Genomic DNA, 19,277 nt, shown 5'->3' on the forward strand with positions numbered 1-19,277 from the left:
GGCAGCACAGCGCTGGAGAGGTTCCCGCCGCTCCAGCCTCCCTTCCCGGCGCCAAATAGGCACCGTGCCAACCCACGCATGCGCAGTTGGGCCGTGCCAATCCGCGCATGCGCAGGGGACTTCTTCAGCACGCTGGCCCCTACGCAACGTGGCGTGGGGGTTCAGGGGCTGGTCGCGCAACAAAGTAGGCCCCAGGGGGGGGGGGAAGAGGCCGGCCCGCCGATCAGTGGGCCCTGATCGCGGGCCAGACCCCATCGGAGGACCCCCTGATGAAGGAGCACTTTACCCCGCCCCACAGGCCACCCCCCCAACCCTTTGCGCAGAGTTCGTGCCGGCAGCGACCAAGGGTGAACGGTGCCGTCGGGACTCTGCTTATTCTGTGTGGCCACTCGGCCCATCCGGGCTGGAGAATCGGCTGCCCCGCCGATTCCAGTGCATCAAACGCGCCAGCGCAAATGGCGGCGATTCCCCGCACCTCGGAGAATCGCGCGCCGGCGCGGGGCGTCATGGCACGGTTGCGGCGATTCTCCGGCCCGGCGCGGGGCTCGGAGAATTGCGTCCATAGGCTTCCTTCACAAAGCATGATGCTCACTGAAGCCATAGTTATATATATTCTAACATAGCCTTTTCTGAACAAAAGTTACTTCATTGCAAAATAGCTGATCTACATTAGTCACAGCCATTTCCTTCAATAGTCAATTTTTGATAGCCATCTTGATATTCAGGAATCACAAATTCAGGCGTTTACAACGATGGTGACCAGAACAGGGTAAGTGTCAGACAATACCTGTTTGGAAAATTAATTGAACATTATCCAGTAGACTGCCATTTTTGAATTCTCCGAGTTGCTGAAATATATTGGTGATGCCTTTCTCATGCTCCACAACCTAGACATAGATAGAACAGTACAGCACAGAACAGGCCCTTCGGCCCTCGATGTTGTGCCGAGCAATGATCACCCCACTTAAACCCACGTAACCCGTATACCCGTAACCCAACAATGCTACCGTGAGGCCCCATACTCAGAAAATGTTTCAGGAAGCTTTTCATTAAACCAGAGTGGGAATGAAGAGCGCTGGCAACCTCTAGGGAACCTTCACTGCTTTCCCAATCTCTCTCAGGTTGACAAAATGAAATATTAATGGCAAAAATGTTTTCGGATTGAAAGGACAGCAGTGGCAAATCGACAGAATCATTTTGACCAACACACTACCATTTGTTTGGGTCATATTCCAAATATAGATTTGCCTAATTTGACAATATATTCTTCACGGAGTCACAGAATTATTTCAGTGCGGAAGGAGGCCATTTGGCCCATTGTGTCTGTGCCAGCTCACTGAATAAGCATCATGACTTTGTGCTATTCTCCTACCTTCTCTCCGTACCCTTGCACATAGTTTCTATTCAAATAATCATCTCATGCCCTCTTGAATGTCTCAATTGAACCTGCCTTCGCCAAACTTTCAGGCAGTGCATTCCAGACTTGAACCACTTGCTGTGTGGAAATGTTTGATCAGATTTGCTCCTTTTGCAAATTACTTGAAATCTGTCCCCACCCATTCTCAATCCTTTTAAAAGTGGGAACAATTTCTCCCTAATTACTCTGCCCAGCCCCCTCATGATTTTGAATAACTCTATAAAACCTCCTCTGAGCCTTATCCTCTCCAAGGGGAGCAGCTCCAAATTCTCCAATCTACCTTCATAACTGAAGTTCCTGTCCCTAGAACTATTCTTGTAAACCGCTTTGCACTCTCTCTAACACGTTCACAATCCTTCCTATTGTGTGGCACCCAGAACTATACACAATACTCTATCTGCAAGATAACTAGGTGTCCTATACAAGTTCAGCATGGCCTCCTTGCTCTCCATAGAAACCCTAGAGCACAGAAGGAGGTTATTCGGCCCTCCAAAAGAACACATTACCAAGGCCTACTACCCCGTCCTATCCTCGTAAGCCTGCATATTGATCATGGCCAATCCACCTAACCTGCACATCTTTGGACTGTGGGAGGAAACTGGAGCACCCGGAGGAAACCCACGCAGACACGGGGAGAATGTGCAAACTCCACACAGTCACCCAAGGCTTTGCAAACCACTGGGCCACTGTGGTCTTGTACTCCATGCCCCTATTAATAAAGCCCAGGATACTGTGTGCTTTATTAACTGCCTTCTCCTCCTCTCTGCAACAGTCAATGACTTAGGTACATCTTGAGTAACAGAATTTGCAACAAAAAGATTAAATATGATACCATAAGACCATAAGACAAAGGAGCAGAATTAGGCCACTCGGCCCATTGAGTCTGCTCCGCCATTCAATCATGGCTGATATTTTTTCATCCCCAGTCTCCTGCCTTCTCCCCATAACCCCTGATCCCCTTATTAATCAAGAACCTATCTATCTCTGTCTTAAAGTCACTCTGAATTGGCCTCCACAGCCTTCTGCGGCAAAGGGTTCCACAGATTCACCACCCTCTGGCTGAAGAAATTCCTCCTCTGTTTTAAAGGTTCATCCCTTTAGTCTGAGATGGTGTCCTCTGGTTCTAGTTTTTCCTACAAGTGGAAACATCCTCTCCACTTCCACTCTATCCAAGCCTCGCAGTATCTTGTAAGTTTCAATAAGATCCCCTCTCATCCTTCTAAACTCCAACAAGTACAGACCTAGAGTCCTCAACCGTTCCTCATACGACAAGTTCTTCATTCCAAGGATCATTCTTGTGAATCTCCTCTGGACCCTTTCCAAGGCCAACACATTCTTCCTTAGATACGGGGCCTAAAACTGCTCACAGTACTCCAAATGGGGTCTGAGCAGGGCCTTATACAGCCTCAGCAGGACATCCCTGGTCCTGTATTCTAGCCCTTTCAACATGAATGCTAACATTGCATTTGGCTTCTTAACTGCCGACTGAACCTGCACGTGAACCTTAAGAGAATTGTGAACAAGGATTCCCAAATCCCTTTGTGCTTCTGATTTCCTAAGCATTTCCCCATTTAGAAAATAGTCTGTACCTTAATTCCCCCTTCCACAGTGCATAACCTCACACTTTTCCACATTCTATTTACTTCACTGCCCACTCTCCTAGCTTGTCCAAATTCTTCTGCAGCCCCCTTGCTTCCTCATTACTATCTGTCCCTCTACAAATCTTTGTATCGTCTGCAAACTTAGCAACAGTGCCTTCAGTTCCTTCTTGCAGATCATGAATGTATATTGTGAAATGTGGTCCCAGCACTGACCCCTCAGGCACACCGCCAGTCACCGGCTGCCATCCTGAAAAAGACCTCTTTATCCCCACTCTCTGCCTTCTGCCAGTCAGCCAATCCTCTATCCATTCCAGCATCTGACCCTGAACACCATGGAATCTTAACTTATTTAACAGTCTCCTATGCGGCGCCTTGTCAAAGGCCTTCTGGAAATCTAAATAAATCACGTCCACTGCTTCTCTTTTGTCTAACGATATGTTCGACTGTTGCTCCTGATTTAAAGCTGCGCGTTTATATATCTCCTCTTATCCTGTTTTATGTTATGGGCTTAATGGAAATTTGTTTTAGTGAGAAATTAGCAATGGAAAGTAGCAGGATTGGTCTTTCAGAGACACTAAAACAGAACTTGAATACCTTACCTGCAAGTAACTGGGTCATACAATCTGCATTCAGTTGTGTTGTTAGGATCGCCAGGAGAGCTTTCAACTTGCAGGCTGCTTCGTTCTGGCATTTCTGCCTCTATCACATTCCCTTAGCAAGCTTTACCTGCTGCTACCACCAGTTCCATGGGATGGAATAGGAAGTGGCAGGAGTAGCAACATCAGCAGCAAACTAGGCGGCCAGCATGAGCAACAGCAGAGGTTTTAGAAGACAGCAGGTGAGGGGCTGCTCAGAAGTCCATATCCAGCACCAAGGGTATATTACACACCAGGAGCCATGTTCTTGGCTCCACCTGAAGGGAGGTTTATTAGGAGTCTGCATTTCTCCTGGCATGATCCTGCAACATGACTTCCTGCTGGATCAGGTGCCTGAGCTTGGCAGTAACTCATGCTGGGAGTAGATAGATTAGCTCTGAACATGCTCCACCATTCAATTGGGTTATCGGTTATCTGTACCTCAATTCCATTTACCCACCATGATTTAATATCCCATCAAACCACCACCTATCAAAATTGGATCAAATTAAGCCTTTAACGTTCTGACTCTTCCAGCTTTAAGGGAGAGATTTTCAGACTGCTCCTACCTCTTATCTGAAACAGTGCTTCCTGAATTCCCTCTGAAATTTAAAACTTTGAGATTATGTCCCTCTTGTTCTTGATTTCCACCAGAGTAAACAGTTTCTCTGCATGTACCCAATCAAATCATTTTCACATCTTAAATACCTCGATGGAACCTTAACCTTCTATTCTCCAAGGAGTACAAAACAAATGAATGTACCGTTATATAATCCCCTAGTCCCTGACATTTTGATTTCAAAAACAAGTAGAATTTAGAACTTTTAAAAAACGTCTTTATATGCTTTGTATGCCTGAGCTCTCAAAATTATTTGTTCCTCTATTATTCCTACTTTCCCACCATTTAGGAAATATTCAAATTTAGCTTTCAGACAATGGGCCGGATTCTGCATCCCGCTGTGCCACATTTCAGGTTCACGCCGGCGGCGGGATGTTCCGTTGCGCCGGCCGGTCAATGGGGTTCCCCAATGTGGGGTAGCCCCACGCCGTTGGGAAACCCCGGGGTTGCCGGCAAATCGGAGCATCCTGCCTGTGGAGCATCCAGCCCAATAAGTTCACACTTGCCCACATTTAACTCCATCTGTTAAAATTTGATTCATTCACTTCATCTATCTTCCCATTGCAGCTTCTTGCTCCTATGTGCACCAGTCGTCCCTTCTAATTTTGTGTCATCTGCAAACTTGGAGCTACAGCTCTCTATTCCTTTAACCAAGTCACAAATATGCTGAAATGTTGAGGCCCAGAACAGATACCTGGGAATATCACTTAGCCGTTCTCGTTCATCCCAGTACATATCCTCTGTGTCACTCTGTTTTCCTATCTCCCAAGTAATTTCTAACGCAAGTCAAAAGGCTCCAATTCAATTTGCTCTCTTTTTTCCAATTATCTTTCATGTGGCACTTTATTGAATGCCTGCTGAAAGTCTATATAGATAGCACCCATTTACTCTGACCTCCTCAAAATGCCCGACTAGTTTAAGTCAGATATGACTTACCTTTGGCATCACTGCAGGAGTTCATCACGGTAGTGTCCTGAGCCACTTCAAGCTGCTTCTCAATGACATTCCCTCTTACATAAGGTCAAAAGTGGGGATATTAGCTGAGAATTGCACAGGTGCTCAGTCCCATTTACAAATCCTCAGGTACTGAAGATGTTGTTTCCAAGACCTGGACAATATTCATGCCTGGGATAATAATGACGAGTGACATTCGCTTCAGGCAAGTGCCAGGCAATGACCATCTCCAAAAAAGAATCCAACCCAACTCCCTTTGACGTTCACTAATCGCCCCTCCCTATCAACATTCTGGGGGTTATCATTGACCAAAAACTGAACTGGACCAGGCATAGAAGTGCCGTGGCTCCAAGAACAGGTCAGAAGCTAGGAATTCTGCTGTGAAAACTCACTTCCTCACTCCCCAAGCTTTGTCCACCACCTAAAAGGCGCAAGTCAGGAATGCGGCGGAATACTTTCAATTTGCCTGGAGAAGTGCAGCTCTTCCAACAGTCAAGAATTTGGACACTATCCAAGGCAATGCGGCCTGCTTGATCAGCACCCCATTAATTACCATTAAGATTAATTTGCAGGGCAGCATGTTGGCGCACAGGTTAGCACTGCGGCCTCACGGCACCGAGGTCCCAGGTTCGATCTCCGTTCTGGGTCACTGTCCTTGTCCAGTTTGCACATTCTCCCTGTGTTTGCATGGGTTTCTCCCCCACAACCCAAAGATGTGCAGGGTAGGTGGATTGGCCACGCAAACTTGCCCCTTAATTGGAAAAAATAAATTGGGAACTCTAAATTAAAAAAAAAAGATTACTTGGCTGCACCACTGACACACAGTGGCAGCAATGTGCTCTGTCCATCACATGCTGCACTGCAGCAACTTGTCGTGGCTCCTTTAACATCACCTACCAAACTCGTGACCTCTACTACCTAGAAGGATAAAAACAGCAGATGCATGGGAACACCACCACCTGCAAGTTCTCTATATCACAATGTCATGACTTGGAACTAAATATTCCTTTACTGTCACTGGGTCAAAACCCTTCCCTAACAGCACTGTGGCTTGACCTACACCACAGGGACTGCAGTGGTTCAGAAGGCGCTATCCATCATCTTCTCAAGGGCAATTAGGGATGCAATAAATTCTAGTTTTCACATCCCTTGCTTGTATTACAAGGACAAATTCAAAAAATCATGCTGGCCATTTTGGATGCACTCGTTTTTGTTCAAGTGACAATTCTAATAGCTTTCTCATGACTGATGTTGAACTTGGCCCTCGGTCATGCACCTGACTCCCAAAGAGAGTTAAAATCGGGGCTATAGTTGACAGCTGCAAGGTTTTGATGCTCTGGCAATAAAAGTGTGGAAGGCTCTGACAGTTACTTTTGAGGCAGACAGCGACCAGCAAGAAAATTCTATTTGCGGGAGCAGGTTCATGTCTGGTAGTGAAACAGGCTCAAGGGAATACATGGGCTACACCTGTCCCAATATTCCAAAGAGATCAGAACATGGGAATACAAGACAACAAGGTCTGGATTATTATGCCATAGATTTATAAAGTGATCATTTTAATACATGCTCCAAATTCTTGCCGGCTTGGAGCAGAAGCGGTCTGGATTCTTTTAAATTATGTTCAGACTGTTTCCTGACAATCAGCTTGCTTAAAGACACTATAATTACAGGACAAATGCTATCTCGAGATATGTTATCTCGGACCATGCACCTCACTGGCAGGAGATTTGGTTTAGAACGGGACGAGAGCAGAGGGCGGAGTGGAGGTTTGACTCGGGTTTGTTGGCGGATGGAGGTTTTTGTGATAAGGTGCGGTTGGCGATTAGGGATTATGTGGAGTTGAATCGGAATGGGGAGGTGTCAGCGGGAATTTTTTGGGAAGCACTGAAGGCAGTGGTCCGGGGAGAAATTATTTTGTTTACGGTTCTTTTGGATAAGGAAAGGAGGGCAGAACATGACCGTCTAGTGAGGGAGATACTGGAGGTGGGCAGGGAATATTCGAGGGTGCCCACCGTGGAGAGGTTGGCGAGGAGGAAATAGTTACAGGGGCAATTTGACAGGCTGACAATGGGGAGGGCGGTAGGGCAAGAGGGGTGCAATACGAGTATGGGGAGAAGGCGAGCCGCATGCTGGCGCACCAGCTGTGGAGACAGGTTGCATCCAGGGAAATATTGAAGATCCGGACTAGGGCTGGGGATGTGATGTCAGAGCCAGGGAAGATAAATGAGGCATTTAGAGAGTATTATCAGGGACTTTATGAGGCAGACCCAGGAGGAGAGGAGGGGGACATAGGGCGGTTTCTGGACGAGCTGGAATTTCCCCAGGTGGAGGAAGCAAAGAGGCAGGCGTTGGAGAAGCCCCTGGGGCTGAGGGAGGTGCTGGATAATATCAGGGGTATGAAGTCGGGGAAGTCCCCTGGGCCGGATGGATACCCGGCGGAATTTTATAAGGAATTTGCGACGGACCTTGCTTGGGGGCGATTAATGAAGCACTGGAGAAGGGGAACTGCCGGAGTCAGTGATGCAGGAAGTAATCACATTAATCCCCAAAAAAGGGAAGGATCCGGTGGAATGTGGGTCGTATAGACCCATATCACTATTGAACACGGATGTGAAAGTATTGGCTAAGTTGTTGGCGGGGACGATGGAGGACTGTGTCCCGGGGGTGGTTGCAGAAGATCAAACAGGCTTCGTGAAGGGCAGGCAGCTCACGAATAAGATAAGACGGCTGTTGAATGTAGTGATGAATCCGTCGAGAGCTCTGGTACCGGAGGTGGTGGTGTCCATGGGTGCGGTTGCTGTATGTGGCACCAAGGGTGAGGGTGAGGACGAATGATATGAGCTCACGAAACTTTGACTTACACAAGGGTACAAGGCAGGTGTGCTGCTGTTTGCGCTGTCCATAGAGCCATTGGCGATGGCTCTCAGGGGGTCGGCAGAGTGGCAGGGTATAATGAGGGGACAGAGGGAGCATCGGGTGTCACTCTGTGCTGATGACCTCTTTCTGTATGTTTTGGATCCGTTGGAGAGTATGGGAAGGATTATGGGCCTGCTGGGGAGGTTTGGAGGGTTCACGGGGTACAAGCTGAATGTAATAAGAATAATAATCGCTTATTGTCACAAGTAGGCTTCAATGAAGTTACTGTGACAAGCCCCTAGTCGCCACATTCTTGTTCGGGGAGACCGGTATGGGAATTGAACCCGCACTGCTGGCATCGCTCTGCATTACAAGCCAGCTGTTTAGCCCACTGTGCTAAACCATAATGTAATGAAAAGCGAGGTATTCCCAGTGAATGATCTGGCACAGCGGGCTAATTTAGGGGGATGCCATTTACGATAGCGAGGGATAGATTTAGGTATTTGGGGATTCAGGTAGTGAGGGAATGGGTGGGGCTCCATAGGTGGAACTTAATGAAGCTGGTGGAGGAGGCCAGGGAGGATCTTAAGAGGTGGGATACACTGCATTTAACACTGGTGGGAAGGGTCCAAGTGGTGAAAATGAATATTCTGCCGAGGTTCTTGTATATCTTTCAGGCTCTCCCGATCTTTATATCAAAGGCCTTTTTTCAGAAAGTGGACACAATCATCTCTGACTTTGTATGGGCGGGGAAGATGCCGAGGGTGGGGAGGACCCTGCTACAGAGGCAGAGGCAGCAGGTGGAGTTGGCGTTGCTGAACTTGCTTCATTATTATTGGGCGGCGAATGTGGACAAAGTGTGGCGGTGGTGGGAAGAAGAAGGGGTAGAGTGGGTTAGGATGGAGGAGGAACCTTGTAAGGGGTCTGGTTTGAGGGCTATGGTGACGGCAGCATTGCCAATGGCTCTGAGTAGGTATTCAGGGAGCCCAGTGGTGCAGTCCACGGTGAAGATATGGAATCAGCTGAGGAGGCATTTTAGGGTGGCAGGGATGTTGGTGCTAAATCCGCTGTGCAAGAATCATGGGTTTGAGCCGGGGAGGGATGGATTGTGTACACAGGAGGTGAAGGGATTTGTGTTTGGAGGAAGGGTTTGCCAGTCTGGAGGAGCTAAGGGAGAGGGTAGAGCTGCCGAGGGGTAATGAGTTCAGGTATCTACAGGTTAGGGACTTTGCGCAAAAGATCTGGAACGGGTTCCGTAGATTGCTGGGATACACCCTGCTGGAGCTACTGCTGCTTCCAAATTTGGAAGGGGAGGGAAAAATTGGGGATATGTATAAGTGGCTGGGGGGAGCAGGGAGGCGAGCGGGTGGTGAAGATCAAGGAGAAATGGGAAGCGGGGTTGGGAATGGAGATCAATTGGAGAATATGGAGTGAGGCACTGCGAAGGGTAAACGGGACCTCGTCTTGTGCAAGGATGAGCCTGATACAGTTTAAGGTGGTGCACAGGGTGCATATGACTCGGGCGAGAATGAGTGGGTTCTTTCAGGGGGTAGCAGATGAGTGTGAGAGGTGTGGACGGGGACCACACATGTTTTGGGGTTGTGAAAAATTGGGAAGATTCTGAGCGGGATGTTTGCGGTCTTAGCCAGGATAGTGGAGGAGGAGGTGAACCCGGACCCTTTGGTGGCGATATTTGGGGTTTCGGAGAAGCCTGAGCTCATGGAGAGGAGGAAGGCCGATGTCGTGGCCTTCGCCTCTCTGATTGCACGGCGACAAATTTTGCTGGAGTGGCGGTCGGCATCGCCACCGGGGGTAGCAGCTTGGTTGGGTGACCTGTATGACTTCCTGCGGTTAGAGAAGATAAAGTATGAGTTAAGGGGCTCAGCAGGGGGAGTTTGAGAAAAGGTGAGGGATGTTTGTGACCGTGTTCGTCGCAGGGGGGTGGGGGGGTGGGTGATGTGGAGGGGTGGGGGGTGTGAAAAAGGAGAAAAATCTGTGCAAACTGTATAACTGATTGTTGGGAAGTATGTTTCCCGGGGTCTGGTTTGAGGGCTATGGTGACGGCAGCATTGCCAATGGCTCCGAGTAGGTATTCAGGGAGCCCAGTGGTGCAGTCCACGGTGAAGACATGGAATCAGCTGAGGAGGCATTTTAGGGTGGCAGGGATGTTGGTGCTAAATCCGCTGTGCAAGAATCATGGGTTTGAGCCGGGATGGATGGATTGTGTATACAGGAGGTGAAGGGATTTGTGTTTGGAGGAAGGGTTTGCCAGTCTGGAGGCTATAGCCTACTTTGAAACAAGTTTGTCATAAAACGTGTTTAAAAAAAAAATTACAGGATGAAATGATATGAACACTTTACAAGTTTGTCCGAAATGACTTTGTGCTCTATTGTAGCAAAGCATGAACTCATTTATTTTAAACATTTGTACACTGTTACCTAATTGTAATTTTAGGGCCAAAGTCTCCATGCAGCCACAACGTGGAAGTGAATATCATTAGGTGAAGGGCAGCATCACATTTACACCTGCAAACTTCAATGTCTCAAAATCCATCCAACATTTTGAGCTCCTGATTTCAAATGAACTCAGGAATCTAAATTACGATCCTTTGGCCTGCATTCCGTCTTTTGGATGAGACGTTAAACTAAGATCCCATGGATCCCAGTATTTACTCCTGCATCATCACTAAAACAATGGTCTCAATGTTCTCCCAGAAAATGTACCATAGAAGAAGAAACATGGCTTTTTTTCCCTTATTTCCTCCTGATAAAAATATGGCACTAAATTATATCAATGCAAACACTTGTGTCAAGAGCCCAAAATACTTTTAAAATAATTACCGTGCAATCCATGAGCAACGGCTCGACCTGGATATAAATCTCTGGGCAAAAAACTGGAACTGGCTTGTAACTTAAAATGTTGAAAGCAGTTGACAGGAAGTTTCAAATGAAAACACAAATTGCTGGAGACAGAGCAGGTTAGTCAGCAGAAAAAAAGACAGGTCGTGATTTTTCAAGTGCGTGTCCTTCATCAGAACTGATAATGATCCATAGCGATGCATTATTCTGCCATTCTTTCTTGCAAACACCAACAGACCTGATTCACATTCCCAGCAACTTTTTGCACGACTGCAAATTTCCAAGATTTGCAGTTCTTTTTGACTGAAGAGGAAAGTTCTTACAAATTACAGGCAATAAACATGGAATTTCTTTGCCTAACGTTTCCAGGCATGGAGCAATTTCCAATCAAAAATGTCAAGTTAGAGATCCTAATTCCGAAACAGTGCATTTGTGGAGCCAATTGAGCAGTTACCACTAAGAGAAATCCAGTATTTTGACAAGGATTTGTCCTGGTATTTGACAGGTATTTAGAGAACTATTACAATGACAAAAACATATTATATACATACATATATTGTGTGCGTAATGAGGATAACAATGGTTCTTTGCCTTTGTTTCAAAACTTGTTCATGAATTATAAACCCCAAATCACACAAGAAAATCCCACTCATCAATGTCCAAAGAGAAAATGCTGGAAACTCTTAGCAGGTCTGGCAGCATCTGGAGGGAGAGAAAAGAGCTAACATTTTGAAAAGGGTCATCTGGACTCGAAAGATGAGCTCTTTTCTCTCCCTACAGATGCTGCCAGGCCTGCTGAGATTTTCCAGCATTTTATTTTTGGTTTCAGATTCCAGCACCCGCAGTAATTTGCTTTTATCCACTTATCAATATGCCTGTGAGCTCCACACTTGGTGCATGATAGAGGATGCAAGAGAACATGCCTGTCCATTTCAATGGCCCAACTTATAAAATTAATTTTGACCTTTTCCTATTACTTATGTCTGTTCAAGTAAAAAAAATTGTATTACTTTATTTAAAATCCTCTTCTGACAAACTGGGGTTGAGAGGTGGGGGGTGAGATCACTTGAAATTTACTTATTTCATTGCTGCTATCATCAAATGTTTACAGTCTTGAATAAATTCTCATTCGGATAACGTGTGGGCCTTCAAGTGGCCTGAGGAAACTATTCTCAGCCAATAACGATGCAACATGCTCATCCATTAATCATATTATCCTCCTCACTCAAACTCCAGACTTTCGGGCAGATTCTTACCTGCATCCTAAACTTCATCATTCAAAAACTGAAAAACAAGTTGCCACGTTCCTATAATTCTTTGCACTTGCACCTAACACGAATCAATAACTCCCACTACATTTATAAAATAAGTGTTGACATCGATTCATCAATTTCTGAAATATTCTTCCATCCACACAATTTTACATTTCTATTTCAACAAGTGGAATGAATTATGTGACTAAATAATGCTTTGTTTTAGTTGCCAGATAAAATAAACAGCAACATGACAGCACGTTCAACAGCAAGCACAATGGACCTCAAGAATGTTGACATCTTTAACAATATGGAGGTCTGGAACCTCCTTGTGACAACACTCCAAAAATAACGCACACTTGCACGCAGCATTTCTTACACATTGAAATGTTTCGACTACTTTATTTCTGTTTTGCAACCAGGTGAGACCTCATGATCATAATAATATAAAAGCAAATTACTGCGGTTGCTGGAATCAGAAACAAAAACAGAAAATGCTGGACAATCCCAGGAGGTCTGACAGCATCTGTGATGAGTAAAGGGAGCGAACGTGTCAAGTCTGGACGACCTTTTGTCCTAGCTCTGACGAAGAGTCATCCAGACTCGAAACGTTAGCTCCGTTCGCCCTCCACAGCTGCTGTTGGGCCTGCTGAGATTTTCCACCATTTTCTGTCTTGGTTTCAGAGACCTCATGATCATGCTCTTTAAAAACTGCTGCCTCTGGCTGCTCGACAAATCGAAACAACAACAATCACGAAATAACTGAACCAACAGTGTCTGCAATCTGCCTTCCTTCAGTGCTTTGAGTTAATAGGGGTGGGCCATAACAGGAAACAAGAAAAGGTTCCTTCACCTGACATGCGTTGTATAGTAGTTGATGCTCAAATTTTTTGATCCCCAGGATTTGCTGGAACATTTCATACAGTTGTTCCTTGCTGAGGATCAGCTCCGATGCTGCACTCGCCGTCATTCTGGCCTGCTGCTTGCGTGGGTCCTCCTCACCGCGATATATAGCATCAAACTTTGCCATCCAGGAACTCAGGACTGTCTCCTTGCTGAGGCCATCAATTTCCGGCAAACTTCGAACTCGCTTTTCAATGTGTTTCTTAAACACCTCTCGAGAATCATTGGCAGAGCATCCACCACTTTGCACCATTCTGGACACACGATCACTCTTCAGAAACACCTAGAATATATGAAGTGGTTTCAACAACAGTTACCACCGTTAGTTTTTTTTTCCTCCAGTCACATATAAAAATTTTCTTCACAAACAATGCTTCAAATTAAATTCTCAAATATTTCACAACAAGATACGGATCGATCTATGAAAAGCAGCTAAAGAAGTTGAAATAAATGGCACTTTTGAACGATTCTAGAAGGAAGTGAGGGTTTTGGAGAGGGTTAAGAAGGGATTTACTGGAATCATTCCAAGGATGAGGGATTACAAATACATGGATGGACTGGAGAAGGTGGTGTTCCCCTCTGGGCAGAGATGGCGAGGAGGAGATTTAACAGGGGTGTTAAAAATCATGATAAAGAGTTTCGTTGGATCAATAAGCTGAAATTATTTCTGATAGCTGAAGGGTTGATAACAAGAGGATGGATTTAAGGTGATTGGCAGAAGAAACAGAGATTACATGAAGAAAAACTTCTATGCAACGAGTGGCTAGGACTTGGAATGCTCGGTCTGATAAGGTGATGGATACAAGTTCAATAGTAGCCTTCAAAGTGGACTTGGATTAGTACTTGAAGGAGTAAAAAAAATCAGGATGCAAAAGGAAACATCAGGGAAATGGCACTAACTGACCTAATGGCCTTTTGCTGTGCTATGCTATTCTATGCCAATACATGAAAAAGGCATTTGTTCACTCATGCTCTCACATACAGTGATGAGATAAATGCCCAGATATTTGTTTGAAGTGGCTGTGATGTTCTCCTTTCTTCCTTCAGCTAACCTGTGCCATACATGCTGTATGGTACCCCAGTCTCATTGCCCACCACTGCTACAACCCCTGCCTCTGCAGCTCCCTTGTGTTCTTAAAGGCTCCAGGTTGTGTTCCCTAGCCCTTTGCCTGGTTGCTGCCACTCCTCAGCTCTCCATCCGATTCTTCAACTACAGGTCTCTCCCAATCCTCATCCAATGCTGGCCTTCACTGTCACCAAATCCTAGCACTGGATTTCATCACTGCCTACTTTCAGAGCTGCACTTTGCAGCAACCATTGGAATGAATAGACAGGATGGGGCTGGGAGCTGGAGGCAAAGGGAGGACTATAATACTCTCTTGCGGACACCAGCTCACTGCATTCCAACTGTTGCCTCTCAGGCCCAAGCAGACCTGCAGGGGCAGTATGCTAGCGCTGTGGCTTCACAGCGCCAGGGTCCCAGGTTCGATTCACTGCTGGGTCTGTGCGGAGTCTGCACGTTCTCCTTGTGTCTGCGTGGGTTTCCTTCGGGTGCTCCGGTTTCCTCCCATAGTCCAAAGACGTGCAGGTTAGGTGGATTGGCCATGACAAATTGCCCTTAGTGACCAAAAAGGTTAGGAGGGGTTATTGGGTTACGAGGGCAGGGTGGAAGTGAGGGCTTAAGTGGGTCGTTGCAGACCCGATGGGCCGAATGGCCTCCTTCTGCACTGTGTGTTCTATGTTCAGACCACTGTCCACCTTTTGCACTCTCCTGATTCTACTTGAGTGAGTCCTACCTCCTCAATGTCTAATCCTGGCTCCAGCCCTACCGCTCATTCCCTCCTGTCTGAGAGAAAAGAAAAATGAAAATGAAATGAAAACCGCTTATTGTCACGAGTAGGCTTCAATTAAGTTACTGTGAAAAGCCCCTAGTCGCCATATTCCGACGCCTGTTCGGGGAGGCTGGTCCGGGAATTGAACCGTGCTGCTGGCCTGCCTTGGTCTGCTTTCAAAGCCAGCGATTTAGCCCTGTACTAAACCAGCCCCGGGTTAGAGGCACCAGTAGTGCTGGTAATGTGTATGCCCCAAATTGGGATGATGTGGATTTCATGAGGGAGTTGCTGGCAGCGATCCCAGATTTGGTTGCGCACCATTTGATCATGGGAGGAGATTTTAACTGTGTCCTGGAGCCGAGGGTGGATAGGTCGAGCCTCAGGTCGAAGGGTAGGGTGCAAATGGCAAGGGAGCTGGGGGGGGGGGTGGTTTATGGAGAGGATGGGTATGGTGGACCCATGGCGTTTTCAGGGGAAAGGGAGTATTCCTTCTTTTCGCACGTCTATAAGGTGTTTTTGAGGATTGACTATTTTGTAGTGAGTCGGGAGATTTTGGTTGGAGTGGAGGGGGCAGATTATGCCGGGATAGTTATCTCGGACCATGCACTCCACTGGTTGGAGATTCAGATTAGAACGGGACGTGAGCAGAGGTCGGCGTGGAGGTTTGACTCTGGGTTGTTGGCAGATGTACTTTTGTGATAAGGTGTGGTCGGCGATTAAGGAATATGTGGAGTTGAATCAGATTGGGGAGGTGTCAGCAGGCATTTTTTGGGAAGCACTGAAGGCAGTGGTCCGGGGAGAAATTATTTTGTTTACGGTTCTTTTGGATAAGGAAAGGAGGGCAGAACATGACCGTCTAGTGAGCGAGCTAGTGGAGGTGGGCAGGGAATATTCGAGGGTGCCCACCATGGAGAGGTTGGTGAGGAGGAAAAAGTTGCAGGGGCAGTTTGACAGACTGACAACGGGAGGATGGTAGTGCAACTGCGTAGGGCAAGAGGGGTGCAATATGAGTATGGGGAGAAGGCGAGCCGCATGCTGGCGCACCAGCTGCGGACGGCAGGCTGCGTCCAGGGAAATATTGAAGATCCGGACTGGGGCTGGGGATGTGGTATCGGAGTCGGGGAAAATAAATAAGACATTCAGAGAGTATTACCATGAGATAGATTCGGGGGGAGAGGCGGGGGACATGGGGAGGTTCATGGACAAGCTGGAATATCCCCAGGTGGAGGAAGCAAAGGGGCAGGCATTGGAGGAGCCCCTGGGGTTGAGGGAGGTGTTGGATAGCATCAGCGATATGAAGTCAGGGAAGGCCCCTGGGCTGGATTGTACCAGGCAAAATTTTATAAGGAATTTGCGGCGGACCCGGCACCAAATCTGGTGCGGGTGTTTAATGAAGCACTGGAGAAGGGGGAGTTTCTGGAGACGATGACGCAGGCAGTGTTCACACTGATCCCAAAAAAAGGGAAGGATCCGGTTGAATGTGGGTCATACAGACCCATATCGCTATTGAACACGGATGTGAAAGTATTGGCTAAGTTGTTGGCGGGGACGATGGAGGACTGTGTCCCGAGAGTGGTGGCAGAAGATCAAACAGGCTTCGTGAAGGGCAGGCAGCTCACGAGTAATATAAGGCGGCTGTTGAATGCAGTGATGAATCCGTCGGGGGCTCTGGTATCAGAGGTGGTGATGTCCATGGATCGAAGAAGGCATTTGATTAGGTAGACTGGCGGTACTTGTTTGAGGTTTTTGGAAGGTTTGGGTTTGGGCTGAGAATTATGGCATGGGTGCGGTTGCTGTATGTGGCATCAAGGGCAAGGGTGAGGGAGAATGATATGAGCTCACAAAGCTTTGACTTACAGAGAGATACGAGGAAGGGGTGCCCAATGTCCCGTTGCAGTTTTCGCTGGCCATAGAGCGATTGGCGACGGCTCTCAGGGGATCGGCGGAGTGGTGGGGGATAATGAGGGGCAGAGTGAGCATCGGGCATCACTCCATGCCTATTACCTCTTGCTGTATGTTTCAGATACGTTGGAGAGTATGGGAAGGATTATGGGTCTGTCGGGGAGGTTTGGAGGGTTCTCAGGGTTCAAACTGAATGTCGCAAAAAGCGAGGTATTCCCGGTGAATGAACTGGCACAGCGGGCTAATTTAGGGGGGATGCCATTTATGGTCGCAAGGGATAGGTTTAAGTATTTGGGGATTCTGGTAGCGAGGGAATGAACGGGGCTCCATAAGTGGAACTTAACGAAGCTGGTGGAGGAGGCCAGGGAGGATCTTAAGAGATGGGATACACTGCACTTAACGTTAGCGGGGAGGGTCCAAGTGGTGAAAATGAATATTCTGCCGAGGTTCTCGTTTATCTTTCAGGCTTTCCCGATCTTTATAGCAAAGACCTTTTTTTGGAAAGTGGACACGATCATCTTGGACTTTGTATGGGCGGCGATGGTGGCAAGGGTGGTGAGGACCCTGCTACAGAGGCAGAGGCAGCCAGGGGTGGGGGGGGGGGAGTTGGCGTTGTCAAACTTGCTTCATTATTATTCGGCGGCAAATGTGGACAGGTGCGGCGGTGGTGGGAAGGTGAAGGGGTAGAAGTGGTTAGGATGGAGGAGGAATCTTGTAAGGGGCCTAGTTTGAGGGCTATGGTGACGGCAGCATTGCCAATGGCTCCGAGTAGGTATTCAGGGAGCCCAGTGGTGCAGTCCACGGTGAAGATAGGGAATCAGCTGAGGAGGCATTTTAGGGTGGAAGGTATGTTGGTGCTAAATCCGCTGTGCGAGAATCATGGGTATGAGCCGGGGAGGGATGGATAGTGTATACAGGAGGTGGAGGGAAGTGGGGCTGGTCAAGGTGAGGGAATTGTATTTGGAGGAAGGGTTCGCCAGTCTGGAGGAGCTCAGGGAGAGGGTAGCGCTGCCCAGGGGTAATGAGTCCAGGTATCTACAGGTTAGGGACTTTGCGCAAAAGGTCTGACGAGGGTTCCCTGGGTTGCCGGATACATCCTACAGGAGCGACAGGATAGTGGAGGAGGAGGTGGACCGGGACCCCTTGGTGGTTATATTTGGGGTTTCAGAGAAGCCGGAGCTCATGGAGAAGAGGAAGGCCAATGCCGTGATTCATGGACAGAATGCAGGCACAGGGTGTGAGGATAAAATCAGGTGGGAAAAAGATCCTTGTGAAAGTTATTGCAGAGAATGATTATTCCAGACAAAGAAAATAGAGAGAAAGCGACTGAGAAAGGGATGAAAGAAACAGAGAGAAGAACGGAGAGAGAGTGAAACAACAATATGAATAATTTATTAGGATAAACTGTTGAAGAGTAATTAGTGAGTTTATCTCAGTTATGCCCTCAGTCTACAGCAAGCAGTTAGGAGGGCAAATGGTATGTTGGCCTTCATTGCAAGAGTGTTTGAGTACAAGAACAAGGATGTCTTACTGCAGCTGTAGTGGCTCGTAGTGAGAGCACATCCAAGGTGCAATCTTGGTCTCCTTACTCAAGGAAAGATATATTTGCCATTGAGGGAGTGCAGCCAAGCTTCATCAGACTGATTCCTGGGATGGCAGGATTGTCATAGGAGGAGGGATTGGGTCGACTGGGCCTGTATTCATTGGAGGGGATCTCATTGAAACATATTCAATTCTGGTGGGATTGGACTGACTGGATACAGGGATGTTGCTTCCCCTGGCTGAGGGGTTAGGAATAAAGGTCACAGGGTGGGCCATTTAGGACTGAGAAGTGGTGAAATTTCTTCACTCAGAGGCTGGTGAACTGTGGAATTCTCATGTATCAATGCAAAATAATCCGGATGCTGGAAATCTGATAGACTAACTGAGTTACCCTCTCCACAGATGATGCCAGACCTGCTGAGTTTATCCTCCATTTTCTGTTTCTTAACTGGAATTCTTGACCATATAAAGCTGTGGAGGTCAAGTCACTGAATTGTGTTTAAGAAAGAAATAGACAGATTCTTTGACACTAAAGGAGTCAAGGGGTACGGGGAGAATATGGTACCGAGATAGAAGATCAGCCATGCTCACACTGAGAGTGGCGGGGTTGGCTTGATGGGCTGATTGGCCTACTCCTATTTTCTACGTTTTGGAGAAAGTTTATTTTCTGTAACAGAAACACTGATTCACCAACAGTGACTCATTATTTAAATCCTTTGCTTTAATATTTGAGTGAAGGCAAGCATCCAGCAGAGGGCAGCAGAGCAGAGCTACTGATCAGCTGTTCTGGGGAAATTTGCATACGTGCAGTGCGGTCAGCCTAATTTGAAGGTGGTTTGTGGAGGGGCTGTTGTCAAGTGACAGCTAAACCCGAAACACTTTGTCAATGTTTCCCAACCTACCT

General features: G+C 47.2%; 1 protein-coding gene across 23 annotated transcripts in view; it reads right to left on the bottom strand.

The window, feature by feature from the left end:
- Window positions 1-19,277, bottom strand: part of cadpsa (Ca2+-dependent activator protein for secretion a) — a 736,161-nt gene that overhangs the window by 589,584 nt on the left and 127,300 nt on the right. For all 23 annotated transcript variants that reach the window (XM_038810550.1, XM_038810549.1, XM_038810561.1 and 20 more), the window contains exon 3: window positions 13,048-13,380. In XM_038810550.1, the coding sequence (XP_038666478.1) occupies window positions 13,048-13,380 (333 nt within the window). The remainder of the gene's footprint in view (window positions 1-13,047; window positions 13,381-19,277) is intronic.

The sequence above is a fragment of the Scyliorhinus canicula genome, chromosome 11 (genome assembly GCF_902713615.1).
Source record: "Scyliorhinus canicula chromosome 11, sScyCan1.1, whole genome shotgun sequence".
In the NCBI taxonomy this organism is placed as follows: domain Eukaryota; kingdom Metazoa; phylum Chordata; class Chondrichthyes; order Carcharhiniformes; family Scyliorhinidae; genus Scyliorhinus; species Scyliorhinus canicula.